Below are 22,900 nucleotides of genomic sequence, written 5' to 3'. Positions count from 1 at the left end.
GGCAAGAGACAATAAAATAACTTTTCTGACAGAAAAGTAATTTGTAAAGCAATTAAACAGCAATTGACTGTACTTAGCTCAAGAGAAGTAGCTTGACATGACCGGATGGCAGCACGGCAACGAAATCTGAGGTAACAGGGAGAAGGGAACTGTGGGTAAGAGTTTAGCTCGAGAGTTTGAAGCTGACACGAGCCTGGAAAATGGCCGGCTCGGAACCGATACCCATATGCAAGGAATGAACGAGGATTAACAATATCAGATATATAACATTACAAGATTTGACAATGGCTGTTCAACTTCAGTTATGTCAAAAAGGGAAGCATGTGTACCATTTATAAAGGACTTAAAGGAAAACAATATTAAAGCACAAATTTTGCAGCAAAATTAAAGATTCATCTCACGGAAGGACAGAGGACTTTTACACTTTGGAAGATGGTTTGGAGTTTTACAAAATAATAAAATTCTAGAAAAAAAAAAAACAGAAGAAATGGACTAAAGCTTGTCTACATCTCTCAAAAGAAATTCAACAAGAAATGGATGGCTTGTTAAAGACAAAAAAAAAGAAAAATAATTTATTTTCAGTGCAATATTTATTCAGTAACAAAGTATATGAAAAGCAAGGATACGATACTAAATACCACTTTTACTAGGTAAATAATTTTTTTCCTCATTTCAAATGACTTTCTTTTAAATTATATAAGTGAAGCTAATTCCAAATAGAGCTTAATCAGTCATATGCAAAATATCAATATGATGAAGCTTATGTAGAGAAACATTTTAAGATCATAACATGAGTTTGTACTGTGCTACTAAATATAGTACTTAAAACAAAAAAAATGACAAGAAAAAACATGCTAAGTTGCATTCTAATTCATACACAGTGGATATAAAAAGTGTAGACACCCCTGTTAAAATGTTAGGTTTTTGTGATATAAAAAAATGAGACCAAAATAAATCATTTCAAAACTTTTCCCACCTTTAATGTGATCTGTAACCTGTACAATTCAATTGAAAAACAAACAAATCTGTTAGGGAAAAAATATAAAAAATAAACTTACAATAAGCTAGTTGCATAAGTGCGCACACCCTTAAACTAATACTTTGTTGAAGTAGCTAAAAAAATTATTTTCATGCCTATTTGAAGCAAGCACTTTTGTGTGCCTTTATAAGCTTTAAAAGCTTCTACAAGTTATTCTTAGCTTCTTCTTCTTCCTCAAAGTGAAAGTTGATGTTTCTACTTACTCTCTGAACCTGAAGTGATGTACAAGAATGTTAAAATGGAAAAAGTGTTAAAACTGATAAATTTACTTAAAATTTACTTTAAATTTAATTAAAACGCACTGTACTAAACCATACATAATGAATATACATAATTCATATAATAAAGATGAAAAATTAGCTTTAAAACTAATAAGTGTTTTGAAGTTTAGACTGCTTGTTATATAATAACAGATACAGCACACTGCAACTTATAATAAAGACACTTCTGATACGACTCAAATGATTATAGTTCCTGATTATTTGATTTAAAAATCACAGATAATTTTAAATAAAATCCATCAATTATAATCTGATACAAGTTCAAATTTTTTCTGATAAAATGCATAAATAAGATTTCCCACTGATTGCAAGAAATGAAAGTACACACACACACACACACACACACACACATATATGTATGAAGAAGAAGGGATTAGAATAAAGATTACCGGATATACAAGGGAACGTACATCTGTCCTTTCAAACAGCATAGCACATTTGGATTATAACTGAAGTATGGAGTTCATGTAAACAGTAAATGGTACAAGATAGATAGCATAAGCAGAAATGGAAAGAGATAAGAGTAAACAAAAATAGAATGATGTAAGGATATATACACATAAACATATTTAGTTGATTGTTATATAAACAATGTTATACATAGTAAATAAAATAAATAATAATATGCCATCTGTTGACCTTTATAACAACACATGTGAAAATAACAACTGATAACCTTCTTACCTTTATTGTAGTCCAGGGGATAAGGAGGAGGTTATAACGGAAGAAGGAAACAGTGATAACTAATCTGGCTTACTTAAAGTAAAACAGGATCTAAGCAGCCTTGCCTCTCTTTCTTAACAACATATAGAAAGGCTTTCTTAAAATGATCCATTTTAAAATAGGAAACATACATGCAAGAAGCAAAAGCATGAGCTAAGTGTAGTTAGTCTAATGGGGAGGTTGAGCTGTAGTTAGTTTGATTTTATCAGCAAACTTGGAATATGTTATTCCATAGTAGAATGTTTTAAGGTTATATTGTTAGATAATGTTCTAGTAGTTTTAAATGCTTCGTCCATAGCTCAAAGTTCTTTATCATTATCTCTGAAGTATATAATAGTTCTTTACAGAAATATATTTTTAGTAATATGTTTTCTTATCTCTGATTTTAAATGTTTATCTATTAATATTAATGGATTAAATAATCCAGTGAAGAGGAGAGCCTGCTTAAATGCTTGAAGTTACATAAAGCTCAAATAGTACTTTTAAAGAAACTCATTTACTCAATAAGGAAGCTAATAAATTATCATTAAAAGAATTACTTGATTTAGCAAGATCTGGTTTTAGATCTAAAAGAAGAGGTGCTCTCATTCTGTGGAATAACTCCCCACTTAAGTCTAATGTAATGGATACCTATGTTGTTAAAAACTGTATATTAAGCATTGTAATTGAAAGGAATAGGAAAACATATACTTTTGTAAATACTTACTGGATTCCAGGGGCTGGAGATAAAAATGCAAAAAAAATATCTAGACACTATAGCCTATTATATGAAAGGTCATGTCATAATGGCTGGTGATTTTAACTGTATCTTATCTGATTATGCCACTATTAATAAGAAACATAAGACTCACATCAGCAGCTAAACATTTATCAAATTTTGTAAACCTTGCAAACGTAAAGGATATACATGAACTAAGAAAAGTAAATTCGCTGCAATATACCCATTATTCAGGTTTTTGTTACAGGCAATTTCATTTAAAATATCAGAGAAGTTTCAATAGTGTCATGTCCATTATCAGATCACAATGTTATTACAGCCAACATTATTTTAAAAACTAACAACTTAATTCATCATAGAACACTACCGGAATACATTGCTAAAATAAAACATTTAAGGAGTGGTACATAAATGCGATCAAGAATTTCACAGAAATAAATTTAAATGGTGAATTAAATATTACCCTTTGGGACTCACTAAAGGCTTACTTAAATGGTAGTATTACATGCTGGTATACAAGTAAAACAAAAGAATGGAATAAAAAAATTAAACACATTACAGACTAAAATAGATAATATAAAGTTAGACCTAAAACCAAATGATACCGTCAGTCAGTCAGAACTAAAAAAACTGAATCAAAATATGCTGAAATTATAAATCATAAATATCAATAAACCTGGAAAAACCAAAGCTTCACACACATTCAGTGAACCCATCAAGCTTAAATGAACTTGCTATCAGAACTAAGAAAATGAACAGACTAAATTACATTAAAGAAATTACAATACAACTAAATAAAAAAAGAAAAATTTGAAGTTATGTACTTACCATAACTTAGCATCTGTGCTGTCCATTTTCAATCTTCCTCAGGAATGGGTTAAGGGTCCGACACTCAGATCCTGCTCAGCTGCATACACAAGACTTCTTATCCAAACCTCAAGCTCCTCCCTCTACCCATAATGCTACATTCCATCCCCAACTCCTAAAGATAGAGTTTGCTGCCATACTGCCCATTGCGATACAGACACAAGCAAGAAGACTGGGCTCAAACCAGTAACACAAGGGTTCCAATAACGTCTAAAGATCCTTCAAGGAATGACAGGGCCAGAGGATGGTTGGTAGGGAAGGTGAGGAAGAATGAGAATGGAAAAATAGACAACACAGATGCCAAGTTATGCTAAGTACATAACTTATTAACCCAATGTTGTCCTTTTCATTCTGTCACCAATGGTTCAGAGTCCTCAGCTACGTATCTCTCAGAAGGCCCTCAAGGAAGGACATGCCGAAGCATTGTCGGGCCAAAGGAAGCTCTGCTTCTGGAATAATGCCTACTTTGTAATGTGAAACAAAGGTATGAATGTTTGACCAAGAGGCTGTGGCACAGATATCATCAATGGAAGTTCTTGAAGAGAATGCAGAGAAGTAGCCACAGATCTAGTGGAGTGCACTCTAGGAGGACGAGGCAACTCCATCCCTTTTTGTGAATAAATTTGCAAGGTACAAATCAATAATCCATTTGGCCAGAGTAATTTTGGATACTGCCTAACACAAGAGGTTATGGAAAAAAATTACAAACCGCTGATGAGACTTCCTGTATTGTTTCGTTCTGTGAAGATGAAAATATAATTGCCTGTGAACATTAAGAAGGTGTAGCATATATTTGCCCTTATTAGAAAAATTAGGAAAGAAAAAGTACAGTTTTGTACCTAACATAAATGTAGATGTCCGATAGGTATGCATCTGGTCATAACATATGGGTTGTCCTGCCTCAGGCAGCCCTTCGGTCGGCCGGATTCCAAAGTCTGGGTCTGGCCTCGGCTGATGTCGCACTTTCCCCGACGTCAGAGTGTCTGGGGTATAAAAGCATCAGCCGACACCATTTTCCTCAGTTTTTCTTGCCCCAGATGCCAGGTGCCCTCTAGGAAGGCTAAATTTGGATAAATGCAGAAACGTTCCAAACATTTGCAAAATTATATACATGTATAAACAAGCAAATACACCATAATAGATTCCCCCAGCTAGCTAAAAGAGGGGTAAGTACCCTAGGAATACCACAGAGGGGTAGGAGGGAGGGTAAACCTGACTGCAGATGCATACCTATCGGACATCTACATTTATGGTAGGTAAAAAACTGTACTATGTCCTTCAAGGATGCATCTGCAGTCATAACATATGGGTAGAATACCATAGCCAATCTGGGGGAGGAGGTACTAAGAAAAGGATGGTGTAGTTAAGATCCCCTGCAGGACTGCAGTAGCAAACCCTGCTCTGGATCTGGAGTATAAAGGTAGATTGTAATGCTTGGCAAATGTATGCATGGAGCTCCAAGTAGCAGCTTCTAAAATGTCCTTGGTAGCCACCCCTCGTAGGAAGGCTGTAGTGGTGGCCGTGGCCCTTGTGGAATGAGGCCTGATGTTTTCAGGAACTGTCTTTCCATGAAAGGAGTAGCAAAATCGAATGCAATTTCCTATCCATTTTGAAATTGTCTGTTTGGAAATTGCTTTTCCTTGCACCCAAGTAGCATATGCTACAAAACGTTGGTCAGTTTTTCTGCTAGTTTTTGTTCTGTCCAAGTAGTAGTGTAGTTGTCTGTGTATATCCAGGGTGTGCAAAAGTTTTTCCCCTCTATTCTGTGGATTAGGGAAGAACGTAGGCAAGTGAATAGCTTGGTTCAAGGATACCCTAGATACCACCTTTGGCATAAAGGTAGGATTGGTTCTTAGTGAAACTCTATCCTGATGGAAAATAAGAAATGGCTGCACTGCCATTAATGCTTGTAACTCAGATACTCTTCTTGCTGAAGTGATTGCCAGAAGGAATGCAGTTTTCCAAGACAGAAACTGTAGATCCGCCGATGCTGCTGGTTCAAAAGGTGGAAGTGTCAGTTTCTCCAGCACAAAGTTGAGATCCCAAGCAGGTAGAGGGGGTCTTCTTGGAGGTTTAATATTTTTGATCCCTCTCAGAAATTGTCTGAGGAGAGGGTGCGAGAAGATAGGTGGTTCCACTTTGTATTCTGCTGAAATTGCTGAAGCATGAATCTTAATGGAAGAATAAGACAGGCCATTGTGGAACAATTCTGCTAAGTATTCTAGAATATGTGTTATGTTTGCCACTGTGACATCTGAGCCTTTTGATGTGCTCCAAATGAGAAATCTCTTCCATTTAGCCGAGTATGTCTTCCTTGTGGAAGGCCTGCGAGCCTCCAAGATAATGTCCTTCACCCTCTGAGATAAAACAGTTTGATTGGGTTTTAAGGAATTTTCCAGGCAGTTAGCTGCAATGTTTTCAAGTTGGGATGCAGGGTCTTGAAATTGTTCTGCGTCAGAAGAAGAGGCCATATGGGGAGAGGCCATGATTTTGCCTGAGACATGCTTCTCAATAATGGATACCAGTGTTGCCTTGGCCAGTCTGGAGCTATTAGTATCACTGTTGGCTGTTCCTCCCTGATCTTCAGTAGAACCTTGTACATCAATGGGAGAGGTGGGAAGGCATATACTTTTAGGGCTTTCCAGCTGAAAGAGAGAGAGTCCACCCTCCAAGCTTGTGGGTGGTATGCCCTTGAGCAGAATGTCTTCAGTTGATGGTTGAGTGGGGAGGCGAACAGATCTATCTCCGGCATTCCCCATGTCTTTGCTATGAGTTGGAAGATGTCTGGGTGCAGCATCCATTCGTGTGCATCCATGGTACTTCTGCTTAAGCTGTCCGCCAGTGTATTCTCTTTCCCTGGCACGAATTGTGACTGTGGTTGGATATTGAGATTCAGGCATAGTTCCCATAGATTCATAGCCATCCGGCATAGAGGGTAAGAGTGTGTGCCTCCCTGCTTGTTTATGTACCACATGACCGTGGTGTTGTCTGTCCTTATTAACAGGTGGCCTTGTTGGAGGAAGGGTTTGAAGGCCTTGATTGCATGCATCACTGCCAGCATTTCCTTTTGGTTTATGTGCATGCCTAGCTGTCCTTGAGGCCATAGGCCTTGAATACATTTGCCCTCCATGTGTGCTCCCCATCCTCGGTCTGAGGCGTCCGTGGTGATGATCTGCCTTGTTTTTGGTTTGTTGAAAGGCAACCCTCTGTTGGACTGGCAGGCCTGAGCCCACCACAGAAATTCCTTCTGAAGGCATGGAATGATTGGTATCAAGGTTTCTAAGCTGTGACTGTGTTGAGACCATACACTCCTTAGGTACCATTGTAATTTCCTCATATGCAGCCTGGCATGCGGTATAAGAATTATGCAGGATACCATGTAACCCAGGGCCTGCAGGATTTTCCTTGCAGTAAGCTGAGTTTGTCTTGTCAGAATCATGAAGTATTCTGTAAGTTGTTTTTGTTTTTCTTCTGTGAGAAATGCCATTTGGGTGGTTGTGTCCAGATCTGCACCCAAAAAGGTTATCCTTTGGGATGGTACTAGTCTTGACTTTTGGATGTTGACTGTGCATCCCAAGGCCTGTAGCAGGTGTATGGCATAGGCCAAGTCCTTTATCAAATTTCCCTTGTTGTCCGCTTGTATTAGGCAGTCGTCCAGGTATGGGTAAATTTGAATTCCCTGTAGTCTGCAATGTGCAATTACAGATGCCAGGCATTTCGTGAATACTCTGGGCGCAGTAGATAAGCCAAAGGGCAGTGCTGAGAATTGATAATGCTCTGATCCTGCAAGAAATCTGAGGTGTCTTCTGCAACTTGATTGAATAGGGACGTGCAGGTATGCCTCCTTGAGATCTAGAGTCACCAGCCAAGACTCCTTGCCCAACATGGGAAGAAGTTGCTGTAGGGTCAGCATCTTGAATTTTGGCACAATGAGATAAGTGTTCAGTGAGGACAGGTCGGGAATAGGCCTCCATTGATTTTCTTTTCTTGGTACAAGGAATAGTCTGGAGTAAAATCCTTGGCCTTGTTCTGAATATGGTACCTGTTCTATAGCTTTCATCTGAAGTAAGTTGTTGATCTGTCTTAAAACCTCTGCCCTCTGATTTGGTGGAAGGTTTGGCATTCCGTTTCTTTTTGGCAAAGTGTGGAAGTGGAACCTGTATCCTTTGTCTATTATTTGCAGTGTCCATGTATCCTTTGTAATATAATGCCAGTTTTTTGAGAATAAAGCCAGCTTTCCGCCCAAGGGTGCTTCCAGTTGATCCCTGGTAGGCGGAATCAGAGTTAAGTCATTGAGCCTGTCCTGGTGTAGTAGTTGTTGTTGTTGCTGTTGCACTACTCCTCTGGTTGGCAGGCTGCCACTGACGGCCTCTGTAGGAGCCCTTCAATTGACCTCTGCCTCTAGGGCACCTGTTCCTGCCTCTCTGGGCTCTGTCCGAGTCTGGAAAGGACCAATTCTTAGTAGGCTAGTTTCTGATGAATCTCGGTGGTTGTACTTGCAGGAAATCTTTAACTGTTTGCACAGATTTTGCCTTTTCTTCAACCTTTTTTAAGATCTCCTGAGCAGAGGAGCCAAATAAATTTTGTTTCTCCATTGGAGCATCCAGGAGTTTAGCTTTAACATGGTCTGGCAAAGATTGTTCCTTCAGCCAGGCATGCTACGAATAACTGCCCCAGTCATAGCTGATCTAAATGAAGCCTCCAGTGCATCATAACCACATTTTAAGAAATGATTACTAACCTGTTGTGAATTGTGTACCAAATCCTGAAGGGATTTACGGTCTAGGGGTTCAGGAGAAGAAAGTTTCTTATTCAGTTCATCTAACAAATACTCTTGGTACTGTATCATATGAAATTGACAATTTAATGCCCTGACAGAAAGAGTTGCAGAAGTATATACCTTCTTTCCCCATCTCTCTAAAGCTCTAGACTCTCTATCAGAGGGTAGAGGATTTTTGGCAGTAGCGGCCGCAACCCCTTTAGGGCCCTGAGAAATAGTTTCTGGGTCTGCAGAATGGGCTTTATACAGATGGAAATGAGAATCCGGGACCCTGTAGTATCTGTCTGGTTTGGCAGGGGCCGGAGGAAGAGCATCAGGGGCTGTACTGACATCATTGTACACATCATCAATTACATTCAGAACAGGAGGTATAGCTAAGGGCCTATGTTGAGGCAAATGCAAAAAGGTCCTTAATCTTTTTCTAGAATCAGAGAAATCCTGACCTTGCCATTGAAAATGCTCTCTCATGGAGTGTAGAGTCTCACCGAAGGAAAACTCTTCAGGAGGGGAGGCCGAAGGGATAGATTCCTCAGCATCTGAATCCTCATAAGGCGAGTAAGCCCCCTCCTGGTGGTCTGACAACTCAGACCCATCCGTGGAATCATCTGAAGAGTGTGGGTCAGAGGGGTCAGTCCTGGGCCTTTTATCCGGAGGAGGGTGAGAAGCCCTGTCTGGGTGAGGTTGTGAACCCCTAATTAAGGAAATAAGGTCCTCTGCAAAGGCTGAGGATCTGTGAACTAGAGGAAGGCCTCTGGGAGGTAGTTTTGGTAGGCAAAGCTTTAGACAGTTTGGCAGCTTTAGCCCTGGAAAAGGCCTTAATGGACATGGAAGCAGGGGGCCTAGCTGCCCCACGTGCAGGAGTAGACATGTCCAAAGGTATGGTGTCGGACATTTCCTGAACACTGGTTTTGGTAGGAAGTTCGGTAGCCGACTCAGCCGGGGCCTCCCGGGCCTCGGTGGTCGGATGTATGGGTTCGGAAGAAGGAATCTCCGAGGACTCTGTTTCGGCCGAAACCGAGACACTCGCGGTAGGCCTAGCCGTGGTTTGAGCCGAAACCGCGGGCCGCGAGTGTCGGTCCTTTTCCTTCTGTTTTTTCACAATATGCGTAGTCGGAGTCTCCGATGGCATTTTATAAGCAAAAGTGGCACCAAAAAATTCCTCTGCAAACTCCGACCGACGTCTAAGAGTTCGTCGGTTGAAGGAAGCACAGGCTAAACAGACCGATACGTTGTGGTCTGGGCCTAAGCAAGGAAGGCAGTAGGAATGGAAATCCTTATGAGGTATTTGTTTCCCACAAGTTAAACAATTATTTACTTTGTCTGACATTGGCTGAGGCAAGAAAGAGTCCCCAACGGGGTACTTAGCTTTTTTCAAAGTCTTCGGACACTGAATTCACTGGATCTGACCGACCGGCACTCGCGAACAGCTTCTGCTTCGGGCACCGCGCGGCAAGAAAGACTGAGGAAAATGGCGTTGGCTGATGCTTTTATACCCCAGACGCTCTGACGTCGGGGAAAGTGCGACATCAGCCGAGGCCAGACCCAGACTTTGGAATCTGGCCGACCGAAGGGCTGCCTGAGGCAGGACAACCCATATGTTATGACTGCAGATGCATCCTTGAAGGACATCTAGTAATTGTAAAGACTGGTTAATATTATTCTCTATGACCACTTCAGGCAAAAAAAAAAGTCTGGTTCGTAGGAATAGCCTATCTTTACGGAAAATAATGTTAAGGAGGGATAGCTGATAAGGCCTGGAGTTGAGAAATTCTTTTTACTGAAATAATAGCTACCAGAAGGATTGTTTTCCAAGATTGAAACTTCAAGGTTCAAGTTAAAAGCCCTTTGAATCAGCAGAGAAATGTGACGGCAAGGACCACCGTCAGATCCCGATGATGAGAAGGATTCTTTATTGGAGGTCTAAGAAGGAAAATTCCTTTCATGAAAGCTAAAGGAAGCTTTACAAAGTTAGGAAGATAGCAAAGAAAATGATTCATTACTAGTATGGAAGTTAGATATGCCTGCTAAATGAAGTTTCACAGTAGAAAAAACTGTGTCTTTCCTTGAAAACCATAGTGAGAAAAAGAAGAATGGCCAAAGTAGGTGCTGAAAAGGGATCAATATTCTTATTGGAAGCCCATTTGGAAAATCTTTCCCACTTAATTCTGTAGACTTTCTTGATGGAGGCCTTCTGGGAAGCTAAGACAATATCACGAACTGGGGAAGTGAACCTAGGCCAGCTTACAATTACTGGAAGTGGAGAAACCATGTGGTCAGTTTGAGGGTGTGAAGATTGGATGCTGAATTCCTGATGGGTGAGATAAGAGAGCCCAAGTGGGCTCCAGTATCCATGGAGGATATTTCAAGTGAGAACATAGGAAGGGGAACCAAACCTGTCGAGGCCAGAAGGGAGAAATGAGGATGACTGAGCTCTTCAGCCTTCTTGCTTTCTGTAGAAACTTTGGAATGAGAGGAAGAGGGGGATAACCACAGAAATGACCTGGGGCCAATCATGAATCAGAGCATCCCTCAGTGACTCCTCAGAGGCAAGCCCAGAGCGAAGTACCTGCTACACTTGTTGAGGGGAGAGGAAGTACCTGCTACACTTGTTGAGGGGAGAGGAAGTACCTGCTACACTTGTTGAGGGGAGAGGAAGTACCTGCTACACTTGTTGAGGGGAGAGGAAGTACCTGCTACACTTGTTGAGGGGAGAGGCAAATAGGTCACAGCAAGGTTGGTCCCAGTCACTGAAGATCACATTCGCTACTGTCAGACTGAGGGACTAGTAGTGGGGAATCAGAATAAACCTGCTAAGTCTGTCTGCCAGCACGTTGGTTTTCCCCACTGTGGGTGTGTTGCAATAAGAATGAGGTCTGAAGAGATCGCCCATTCTTAGACTCTCGTGGCCTCCCTGCACAATGGGTAGGAATGGGTTCCTCTTTGTTTGTTTGACATACCACAATACTGACATGTCTGTTATGGATTACAATAGCCCCTAGAGGGAGAATGTCTAGAAAAGCTTGCAACATTAGTAGGACTGCCCTCATTTCTAAGACACTGATATGCGACTATCTCCGAGGGGGATCACGTGCCTTGGACCAACCTTCCCATGAGATGCCCCCCACCCCAGTTGGGAAGCATACATGGTCACTGTGGCTACTGGAGGAGGAACACAGAATGGTCTACCCAGAAAGAGGTCTGACTGGATCCACCAATTAACAGGATGTTTGCAAACTAGGGTGAGTTTTATGGGAAAGGATAGAGGCTGGTAAATAATGGACCATTGAATCACCAGTGTCCACTAACAGAATTGCATAAAGAATCTTGATGAGCAACTAAAAGAATGGCAGCTGACACTGACCCAAGAGCTTGTAACACCAGTTTTGCTGGAGGAGCTGGAAGAGATAGTATGTCCTGCAACTGATTTCTCAATGATATGATGTGATGAAGAGGTAGTGACGCCACTTGAGTTATAGTATCCAGCGGAGTTCCTTTAAATTACCGGGTCTGTACAGCCGTCAGCTTCAATTTGGCAAGATTTATCATGATGCCTAGGGAGTTGGAGATCTGAACAAGTAATCTCTGGGTTGTAGAAGTTGATGCCTGGTTGGGGCAGTGAGGAGCCAAACGTCTAGATAGGGAAACACCTGTAATCCTTTGAGTCTCAAGTGTGCTGCCACAACTGCCACCCTGGGGGGCTGTGGTAAGGCCAAAGGGCAGTGCTCTGAACTGGTAGTGATTGGCTCCCAGCCAAAAGTGCAGGTGTCTCCTGGAGCGCCTGTCTATTCTGATATGATAGTATGCATACTGGAGATCTACAGAGCACATCCAATCAGCCCTGTGCAGAGTGGAACTTTAACTTCTTTACATACTGATTTAGATCGCTTACATCCAGAATTGGTCTCAGATCCCCATTTTTTTTGGCACTAAAAAGAAGTGAGAGTAAGTTCTAAATCCTATTAATTCAGGTGGGACCTCCTGGATAAACCTTTTTTGTAGCAGCTTTTGAACCTCTTGAGCTGTGTAATCCCTCTGACTGGGTGGAACGTTGGGAAATTTATTCCTTGTGACGAGAACTGAAAGGGAACAGGATGTAGTAACCTCTGGATATTATATTTAGCACCCAAGCAGTGTTCGTAAGATTTGCCCAGGTTTCCAGGTGCAGGGAAACACGACCACAGACTGCATCCAGAGATGGATAGTTGGGCAGCACTTTAGGAGTGCAGACAGAGACTACTGGAGAAGGAATGTCTGAAACCCTGCCTCTTGGGTGACATCCACCATTAAAACATCCTCTTCTGCCTCTGGAGGAAGTATCCATGCGCAAGTCTTGAACAGGTCCACAAAACTTCTGAACCACAGTTTCTTATCATCTCGCTAGTTCCTGTAGAATGTACATTGAGCGGTAAAAAAATTGATTCCAACAGCAGACAAGGTCTTTCCCTCCTGCTCGCTGCTTGTGAGCATATCTTTTACTGATGTCCTAAAGAAGGAGGAGCCTTCAAAGGAAGCATTAACAAAAGACATTTTAAAGGGTTCCGTGAAGTCACATAGCCGCATCCAGACATATCTTCTAACGGCAATGCCTGAACTCGCTGCTCGTGAGGTACCCTCCACTGTATGGGAAATTAGCTTCATTGATGAATTTGGAATGGATGAGACAGTAGCCAGTTGGGGAGAAATCATCTTGGGGTCCTCCGCAGACATAGACTCAGAGAGAGAATTAGAAAGCTCCTTGAATAAACTCTGTCTGTATGCAAGTAAAATGTGCCAGGTAATTTAACCTCAGTGCGATGGTGGCTGAGGCATATACGAGCTTTCCAAACCTGTCCATCACTCTGGACTCCCTGTTTGGTGGATGGAGAGAAGAGCTTTGTTCCGCTAGCTCCTTCTTAGTGGCTGCGACCACAACAATGGCATCAACTGGGACACCTTTGCTCCAATAAGGTCTGTCTGATGGGGGAACATGGTTGGGGGTGGGCTCAACAGTGTCCAGTTTCTTCCAATCCCAGTGGGAAACAAGGTAAATATGTTCATCCACTGGGGGAGGGGGTCATCCAAGACATAGATGAGCCAGCCCTGAAAGTCTCCAGGAAACGCAATTCTGCAGGTGAAGGATTTTGGGAGGACCAGCCACCTTTCTGCTTGAGAATTTCCAGGATATCCTCAAAGGAGACGTCAGGTGGTAATCGGGGAGATCCTTCCCCCTCATCAAAATCAGAAGACAGCTCCATAGGAGAGTACACGTGCCTCCTCCTGCATTGTTCTCTTCAGAGGCAGCTCTTCCATGGGGTTCTCAGAGGAGGTTTCAGTAGAAAGTGGGATTCCCCTCTGGGGAAAATGTATGGAAGCTTCTCTGAGCTGGCTGACCCTGAGGAGCAATAACAATGGGCTAAGAACTTGGACCAGATAAGAGGCAAGGGATGTGATCGAAGACTAAACAGGACTGCTCTCTATGCTAAGAGAAAGCCCTCTCTACAACATGAAAAGCAGACAGACACGGGGAAACCTCCCCCACTTCCACAGAGCTGAAGCAGCCAAACAAGGAAGGTCAGAGCAAACCCCGGATCCAAGCCCTCCTGAGAGAATCAGGCCCCAAGAGGTACTAAACAAGGTTGCCCACTGTCTCCACTACTTTTTGCATTAGTAATACAACATTTTGCTAACTTTACTAGGTCAAACAAAAATATTTACAGAATAAAATAGAAGATGATTTGGAACTTGATTCAACTCTTTGTGGATGACATTCTACTTACAATAGGAAAAATCACTAGAACATAAAATTAGTTCTATGAGGCAATTTGAAACTATTTTGAACTTTAGAATTATAAAATGAGTACACCATCAGTAAGAAATTAAAAAAATTCATACAAAAAATATTCTGATTTTAATTGGAGTAATACTCAAATTAAATATCTAGGTATCATCATCATGTCTAACAGTAAAGAAATGATAAAAGTGAATTTAACAGTTTATCAATAAAATTATAAAAGTCTAGTCATAAGTTGGAATAAATGTTTCTTTAGAAAAATGCTCACTGTTAATTAAGATGGAAATTCTCACTAGATTATTTCATATGCAATCATTATCATTGTCTCAGCCAAAAAATATTAATGAAAAAGATTAATATCATTCTATTTAAGTTTCTTTGGCATCCTAATAAACACAGATTCTTTTAATTGGCACACAAAAGGTGGGGAAATGGTGGAAAAGGACTCACTGATGCTGAACTGTATACTATTTCAACTATTGTAAAAATTATTGCAGTGTGGATAAATTCATCATATGAATCAAAATGTAAACTAATACATCAGGTTATAGTATCTAAAAACATTACTACTGTCAGATGCAAATAGTTCCCAACAGTTTTGACTAGCTATTAAAAGATTATTGTTCAAATGGAAACAGTCCTTCTAATCACATTTCCTATATAAAAATATATTCTTTCTTCTGGAAATATTCTAATTATTGTATTAAAGACTTAATAATGTCAATATTTCCAATAGCATACATAAATAAATGCTTAGAAACTCACACAATTTCACTAGAATGATAGGCCTAAAAGAACAAAATAGATTTACTGGCATCGATTTTTAAATGGAACCCAAATACGCTGTTGAAAACTGGATGTCTAGATACAATTACAATTCTAATACTTGGTTAATACTACAAATATGTAGACATTTTGTAAACCCAAAGCTAAATAAGATATTTAACTTGGATAAGAAATCTTTCCCCCAAATACTGGCATTCCTAATTAATACTGATACCACAATGGAAAACAATTTATAGTTTATATATAATTTATAGAATTATTAAATTAGATTACACTTATATAATACTTATTGGAATTATTCCACAAAAAATAACAATGGAAATTTTACTGATGACGATCTTCTTTCGGCTTTTCCCGGTTAGGGGTCGCCACAGCAGATCATCTGTCCGCTCATGATTGGCAGTGGTGTTTTTTACAGTGTCGAGTTGCCAGCCCGGCGCCCAACCTTCCACAGAAGGCACACACACACACCTAGGGCCAATTTAGTGTGTCCAATTCACCTACTGCATGTCTTTGGGATGTGGGAGGAAACCGGAGGAAACCCACGCGACCACAGGGAGTACATGCAGACTCCACACAGAAGGCACCCCAGCTGAGAATTGAACCGGAGAACCTCTTGCTGTGAGGCCATAGTATTAAAGTCAACAGAAAAAAATGCAACCTCTTTATACTGGAAAATTCTCACCTGGAAATTCTTGCACAGAGCTTTTCTTACACCTAATAAGGTTACAATTATTTATAAATCAAGCAGAATAAAACACTGGAGATATGATGCTGATGTAACAGCAGAATGGAAACACGTGGTATACGAATGTGAGGTCATCTCTCCTTTTTGGAAAGAAATGAACAACTTTATTCAAGCACTATGATCAGCTAGATGTAAAACTTCCAAGTCATTGATTTTATTTAATTCTCTGATCCCTGAAATAATTCTAAGGACTCAAGTGCCTCTTCTTTGGTCTATACTAGCAATAGCTATGTAAATAACCACAAATTGGGAAAGTAAAACTACTCCCTCTTGTACTGATTTTTTTTTTTTAGTATGGTAAAAACTGTATGCAGTAGTGAACTGCATAAGATGAGGATGAGAACTTCTAACATTACACATTTATTTAAGTCTTGGCTAAAACTTAAAGATTTGCTTGAAAATATTAACTTAATATTACAGTGATATTACACAGCTGTGGATGCATGCAAATAGTTACTTGTTTTATACTACTCTGTTTGCTCATCGTTACGAAAATGTTTTTCAAAAATGTTCTGGATCCTATTTGCTCTGTGGGGACTTCTTGGATGACTCCTTTTTTTGAAGCATAGAGATGACCTCTGATGTTGCAAGAACCATTTGAATGGGTGGCACACATCTGGTAAAGACTGATTTACAAGGGGAAAGGAAACAAAGGGAACGAGGTAACCTCGGAAAATTATATTTTGTACTCCTCGATCTTGGGAAATTTGTAGCCAGGCACTTGGGTACAGTGAGAGACAACCCCTGACTGCCTCCAAAGATGGACAGTCGGTCAACTCCTCAGGGGTAATGAAAGGGACAATCAGAGAAAGCATCTCTATCACCCTGGTGTTGCGGACCCCCTCTGCCCAGAGTGCAGCGTCTTTCATTATAACCTCCCCCCTCTGCCTCTAGGGGAGGGCTGACCTTGTGCCTGAGGAAAACCTTTTTGGGATTTATGGAACCACATTTTCCCTCCTGTTTGACTCTTGGGATAGGGTCTAGAAGGAAGGGAGAAATGGACTCAGACAGCAGATAAGGTTTTTCCTTCCTGCTCGCACCTGGTCAAAGTCTCTTTTACCTGAAGTCCAAAGAGAGTTGAACCAGTAAAAAAAAGACTTAAAGGATTCCATAAAGTTACATAGATGCATCCAGAAATGTCTCCTAAGAGAGATCCCTGCTGTGGCTGCCCTGCTCGCTCCGTCAGCTGCATAGGAAATCAGCCTCATGGAGGAGTTAACAATAGAGATAAGGGTGGAGAGCTGCACAGATTCCTTGTTAGCAGATCCTGAAGCTACTGTACCCTAAAGGGTATCTCCCAACTCCTTCAGGAGATCCCTTTGAAGTCTAGTAAAATGGGACAGGTAATTCAGCGATCATAAGGTAAATGTCGCTGAAGAAAACATACACTTTCCATACCTATCCATTGTCCTAGACTCTTTATTAGGAGGATGGATATTCAAGGATGTCTCTGACAACTCCTCCTTTGTGGCCACTACTACCACCATAGCATCCACAGGAACTCCCTTAGTTAGAAAAGATTTGTCTTCTGGAGCGGTCATAAATTTGTCTGGCCTCCTCGGGATAGGCTCCACTGTGTCCGGAGAGGTCCAAGCTTTCCAGGATATGACCCCTAAAAGTTGGTCATATGGCGGTGTCACCCAGGAGGTGGAAGGTCGGGAACCAAAAGCCTCAAGGTACACTGATTCATCCTCAGTAGGGTTAGAGGTCTTCCAATCAGCCCTCTGTCTAAGGATTTCAAGGATGACTGCAAAGGAAACATCCTCAGAGGGGGATCTTGGGGACCCTTCTAACTCATCCAAATCACTGCCCGAAGTGACAGACTCAGGCGAGCCAATGTGCTTCCTCTTACAAAGTCTCTTCCGAGGGACCTCTTCAGTGGGATAATATGGGGAGGTCTCAGAAGAGGGGAAACCTCCAATGGGGGCTCCATGGGGCTCTGGTTCCCTATGCTTAGGGGCTGGGGGGGGGAGGTTGCTACAAGCTGCTGGAGGGACATCAGGTCTAAAGGCAGGGCTTTGTCAGTAGACCAAGCATTCTCTATTGCTTCGAAACCTTACCACCCTGCTCTGAAGAAGACCTCCGCTCCGAGGAAACAGAAGGTGGACTCCGAGCAGAAGGGACAGGTTCCGAAGCAGAAGTGGGAGCCGAAGCACCAAGCAGGAAAGTGGGTTCCGAAGAAAAACCAGGGCAACTATCCCTCTTGGACTCAGCCCGAGAGCATTGGCTCCCAGACCCCCTGGCTCCAGACTGAGCCGATGAGGATAGAGTTATCAGTTCAGAGGAAACAGGAAAAATTCTTGGAACTAAAGGTCCCAGCACTAAAGGCCCCAAAGCGTTATACTCCAAAAGTGAAGCAGTCAGAGGAGAAGCAGTAGCCTGAGGATGGGATGGCTCTGAAGCCTTTGGGTCTGGAGGAGCTAAAATTTATGCCAGCACTGGGTCACAGAGCAGCCTCTTCACTACCCGCTCAACATTCTCATCAGAAAGTGTCCTGGAGGAACGGGTGGAGACAGATGGAGATCTCCTACTTTCCAAAATAGGAGATCTCAAGGTTGGTGAAATCGGTTCCAAAACAGGTGAGTGTTTCGACACAGAAGGTTGTCTTGGCACAGATGAAACACACGGCACCGAGACTGAAGAAGCAGAATCTAAGCCAGAACTCTTCGGCTCTGTCACTTTAGATTTCTTTGATGGTTCTGAAGCCGGAACCGATGGAGCTTTCCTTTTATGAGTTTTGGTAACTGTCTGACCATGTTCCAGCTGTTCCTGGAAGGAACTAGTCATAAGGCCCCTGTCTATACGTTTTCTTTTTCATTCATTAAAAACCCAAGCACTGAAAGCATGATAGAAAGTACAGGGTTCTTGTAAATGAGCCTTTCCAAGACAGTACACACAGCTGGTGTGACTGTCAGTCAATGACATTTTTTGAGAACATTTGTCGCATTTTTTAAAGCCAGAAGGGCGATGTTCTTTATGTTTTCTGTCTTTATCTTTAGACATATTTCTGCTAAGAAGAAATAACAATACAACAACAAACCAATAGTACAACTATATGAGGAGAAGAAAAAAATTTTTTTTTTTTTTATAGAAGAAGGACTAGCACTCAGAGAGGAAAGGCCGTCTAATTTAAACAGGCAACTACGGCCCTCTAACTAAAAAAGGCCGTACAATCCTTAAGAAAAGGGGACAGGGGAGCAAACACTCACTGCAATCACTCAGATAATAGGAAAAAGCCAGTTAATAGAAAAGGGTGAAGAAATATGTGTAAAATGTTGAAAATATATAAAAAAATGTACTTAACCAACGAGCCAGTAAGAAGACAACCTCTAAGCTTTCGCAGCAAACGAGATCTGGGGAATTGCCATAAGGCACCACGGCATGATGCACCTGTTGTGGCAGGACAGGTAGCTTACATCTTTCTAAGCTGGGAATTGCTGATTGAAGGCTCAGTGCCTGCTATTTTAAAAGAGTATTAGTTCTGGTTTAAGCACTTGGGCTTTAGGTCAGTTATTCTACATTAAGAAGTTTTGTAGTCTGCACTCTTGTGGGAGGAGAGGCTGTATTCTGCCCTTCTGAGCTTGGAATTTCTGGTCATAGGCTTATTGTGCCTGCTTATTTGAACTGTTTCTTTCTGAAATTGGTGTGCCTTGTTGCTGTAGCATAGACCAGATTCAGGCCTGCTGAATCTAGCTTTGTTTGTATAACTTGAGCACTGATCCAGGCCATCTTTTTTTGGAGAAGGTTCCCCTGCACCCTAGTGGCAGGAGTGTGCAGTTAGAACTTGTCAGATTGAAGACTGCTGAAACAGGGCTCAGTTTTGAGCTTTTTTCTGGTTAATTGGGTAACTTGTTTATATCAGTTTGTTCATTTTCTATTGTTTTAAATATATTAAAAAAAAATTGTACTTCATTCATCTGCTTTTACTGCATTTGTGTTTCTTCCTACTTTATTACTAGGGGCATTGACTACAATTATGATCTAAAATATATAACAATAAGTATCCTTTTCTGTGCATTTAAAGTAATTTTTTTTAATTGTATCCGCTTTATTTTCTGAAAAAAAAAACAAAACATATATATATATACTTGTTTCCCGCCTTTCTAGGCTAGTATAGTCCAGTTTTCAGGTTAGTGCTGAATTCAGGGCTGTGTTACAAGTCTCTGTGTTTGCCCATAATACCTTACTTGAATAGAAGGAAGTTTCTCTATTCACCTGTGAGAGAGGGGAGCTTTGAGAAGCCCATCTGTTCCTGGTGGAGTGGTATCAGCCCAGAAATTAGAAGTTTATTGGCCATTTTGGGCTAATTTCTACCTATCTCTTTCATTTCTGTGCTATAAAAAACGCATTTGCCTGGTTTTGAGCGCCGGCCAGTGCCAGTTAGCTAAGGTATAACTATTCCTGGCTCCACAAAGTCTCCTCCAATTTTTTCCTTGGAACTAGACAAACTTTCAACTTAAGCACTCAAACCATTCATTTCTCAGCCCGGCACTTGCTCAAAACTCATAGCAAGCACTTATAAACCCTAGCACTAGACCCCCCCATACTGTACAGAAGGACAAGGCTCTCTATTTGACCTTACTAACCAATCAGTAAAACAGTTCACTGTACCTATCCAGCCATGTCCAAAGGGCAGTTTCAGATGTACTCTTCAGTCCAACTGGTGAATCTGGTCATTTTGAGGCAATGTTACAGCTGCCTCATGTACACAGACAACCCTCTTCTCCTATCACCAAACACTAATACATGCGAGAGATGCAATTATACAGCCAAACTGGAGGCTAAGGTCTCTCAACCCAAGACTGGATCAGACAATCAAGAGGAGAAGGGAAATACTTGCATCACACCACCAGTCTCACACAGACCCATTAAACCAGCACCAGCAAAAAACACACAAATGCACGAAAACATACTCGGAGGCTCTAAATAAAAATCTGCTAAAGCAACAGAGACCTCCAAAGCAGACATCCAAAAAATTCCACCCTCCAACACAAACCATGAAACACATACTTCACAAAACCAGTGTGTCATGCAATCACAGCCCTTAAGGCAAAATAACATACCCAACACACTAATAATAGATGACTCTATAGTCAGACATACTGACGTCCCACTCATTAGGCTGAACAAGGAGAAGGTTACTGTTAGCTGCCTGTCGGGTGCCAGAATCCGCCACATAACACAAGCACTCAGGTCACTCCAAAACAAGTACAAATACGACTCTGTTATTGTCCATGTTTGTGTGAATGACCTGAGCCCTACCTCCCTGGACTACATGAAGAGAGACATGGAAGAGCTTTCTGATCACGTAGCCCAGGCCGTTATGACCCTGAACCTGAGTAGCATCCTGCCCTCACCAAGAATGATACCACGGTATAAAGAAAAAAATTATAAATTTCAACAATTGACCAAGTTTCTGGTGTCATTCAAAGGGGATCAAGTGTCTGTCCACCTGGGATGACATGCTTGACAAGCCAAGCTGCTTCGCTAGAGTCGGCTTGCACCTATCACCCTTAGGCCTTCGAATACTGGCCAAGGCTCTTGCCACCCCCATAGTGCCTTTTTTACGCAAGGCTCAAAATACAAACCCACTGCCGTAAATAGCACAAGTAACAAAAAACTGAGGGTAATGCTACTCAATGCCAGAAGCCTAAACCTCAAAATGTACACACTCGAGGCACTCCTCAATATGCAGAAAATCGATACATGTGCAGTAACAGAAAAGTACAGTTTTGTACCTACCATAAATGTAGATGTTCGAGTGCGCATACAGCTGCAGTCATCACACTTGAGTTATCTGCCGTCAGGCGGGTCCTCGGTCGGCCGAATTCCAAAGTCTAGGTCTATGCGTCGGTTGTCGTCGCTTTTTCCCTGACGTCAGTACGGCAGGGGTATAAAAGAGGCAGCAGACGCCATTTTCTTCAGTTTTTCTTGCCCCAGATGTCAGTTGCCCCCAGAAAGGAAGGCAATACATGATGTTATGCAAAAATACATAAGTAGATAAATTAAAACAGTAGTTGTAAGCAAATACACCATATAGGAATACCCCAAATAGGTTGTATGTTAAAGGTGTTTGTCATAAGCTCCGTCCTAAGAAGGGATGGAGGGAGGGTAACCTGGACTGCAGCTGTATGCGCACTCGAACATCTACATTTATGGTAGGTACAAAACTGTACTATGTTCATCGTGCATACAGCTGCAGTCATCACACTTGGGTAGAATCCCAAAGCTAAGTAAAGGTGGCTGGTATTAAGCGGAGTTAGGAGGGGCTAGAATGCCCTGCAGGACTGCTGTGGCAAAGCCCACTCTAGATTTTGAGTATAGTGGAAGGTGGTAGTGTTTGGTGAAAGTGTGCACTGAACTCCAAGTAGCTGCTTCCAGAATGTCCTTGGTAGGGACCCCCCTGAGGAAAGCTGCTGAGGCAGCTGTAGCCCTGGTGGAGTGGGATTTGATGTATACAGGCACTGATTTTCCATGAAATGAATAGCAAAAGCATATGCAGTGGGCTATCCATTTTGAAATAGTCTGTTTGGAAATAGCCTTTCCTTGAGCACCTGTAGCATAGGACACAAAATGCTGCTCAGATTTCCTGAATGACTTTGTTCTGTCCAAGTAATAACAAAGTTGCCTGTGAATGTCCAAGGAGTGGAGTAGCCTCTCCCCTTTGTTCTGGGGATTTGGATAAAAGGTAGGTAAATGAATAGTCTGATTCAAAGCCACACTGGATACTACCTTTGGCATGAAGGTAGGGTTGGTTCGTAAGGAAACCCTGTCCTGATGGAAAATGATTAATGGTTGCACAGCCATGAGGGCCTGTAGTTCCGAAACCCTGCGTGTTGAGGTAATAGCCAGAAGCAAAGCTGTTTTCCACGACAAGTATTGTAACTCTGCTGAAGAGGTCGGCTCAAAAGGAGGCAGTGTCAGCTTCTCCAATACGAAGTTGAGGTCCCAAGCTGCAGCTGGTGGTTTCCGTGGGGGTTTTATATTTTTTGCCCCTCTGAGGAACTGCCTTAATAGAGGATGTGAGAATAAAGGAGGATCCGTACTTTATTGTGCTGAAATTGCTGAAGCGTGGATCTTGATGGAAGAGAAGGAAAGGCCACTGTTTAACATCTCAGCTAGGTACTGTAAAATCTGTGGTATATTTATTACCCAAGGATTCTGGCCCTTTGCTTGATTCCAGGAGCA

At 41.7% G+C, this 22,900-nt stretch overlaps 1 protein-coding gene across 1 annotated transcript in view; it reads right to left on the bottom strand.

The window, feature by feature from the left end:
• The window catches only part of TRAPPC12 (trafficking protein particle complex subunit 12), a 791,394-nt gene that overhangs the window by 502,031 nt on the left and 266,463 nt on the right, over positions 1-22,900 (bottom strand). Inside the window, exon 6 of the mRNA XM_044070401.1 lies at positions 14,015-14,039. Within this exon, the coding sequence (XP_043926336.1) occupies positions 14,015-14,039 (25 nt within the window). The remainder of the gene's footprint in view (positions 1-14,014; positions 14,040-22,900) is intronic.

The sequence above is a fragment of the Protopterus annectens genome, chromosome 1.part0, assembly GCF_019279795.1.
Source record: "Protopterus annectens isolate FY-2018-M chromosome 1.part0, PAN1.0, whole genome shotgun sequence".
In the NCBI taxonomy this organism is placed as follows: Eukaryota; Metazoa; Chordata; order Ceratodontiformes; family Protopteridae; genus Protopterus; species Protopterus annectens.
Note: the sequence above shows the minus strand (reverse complement) of the source record. Positions and strands in the feature narration are given on the sequence as shown.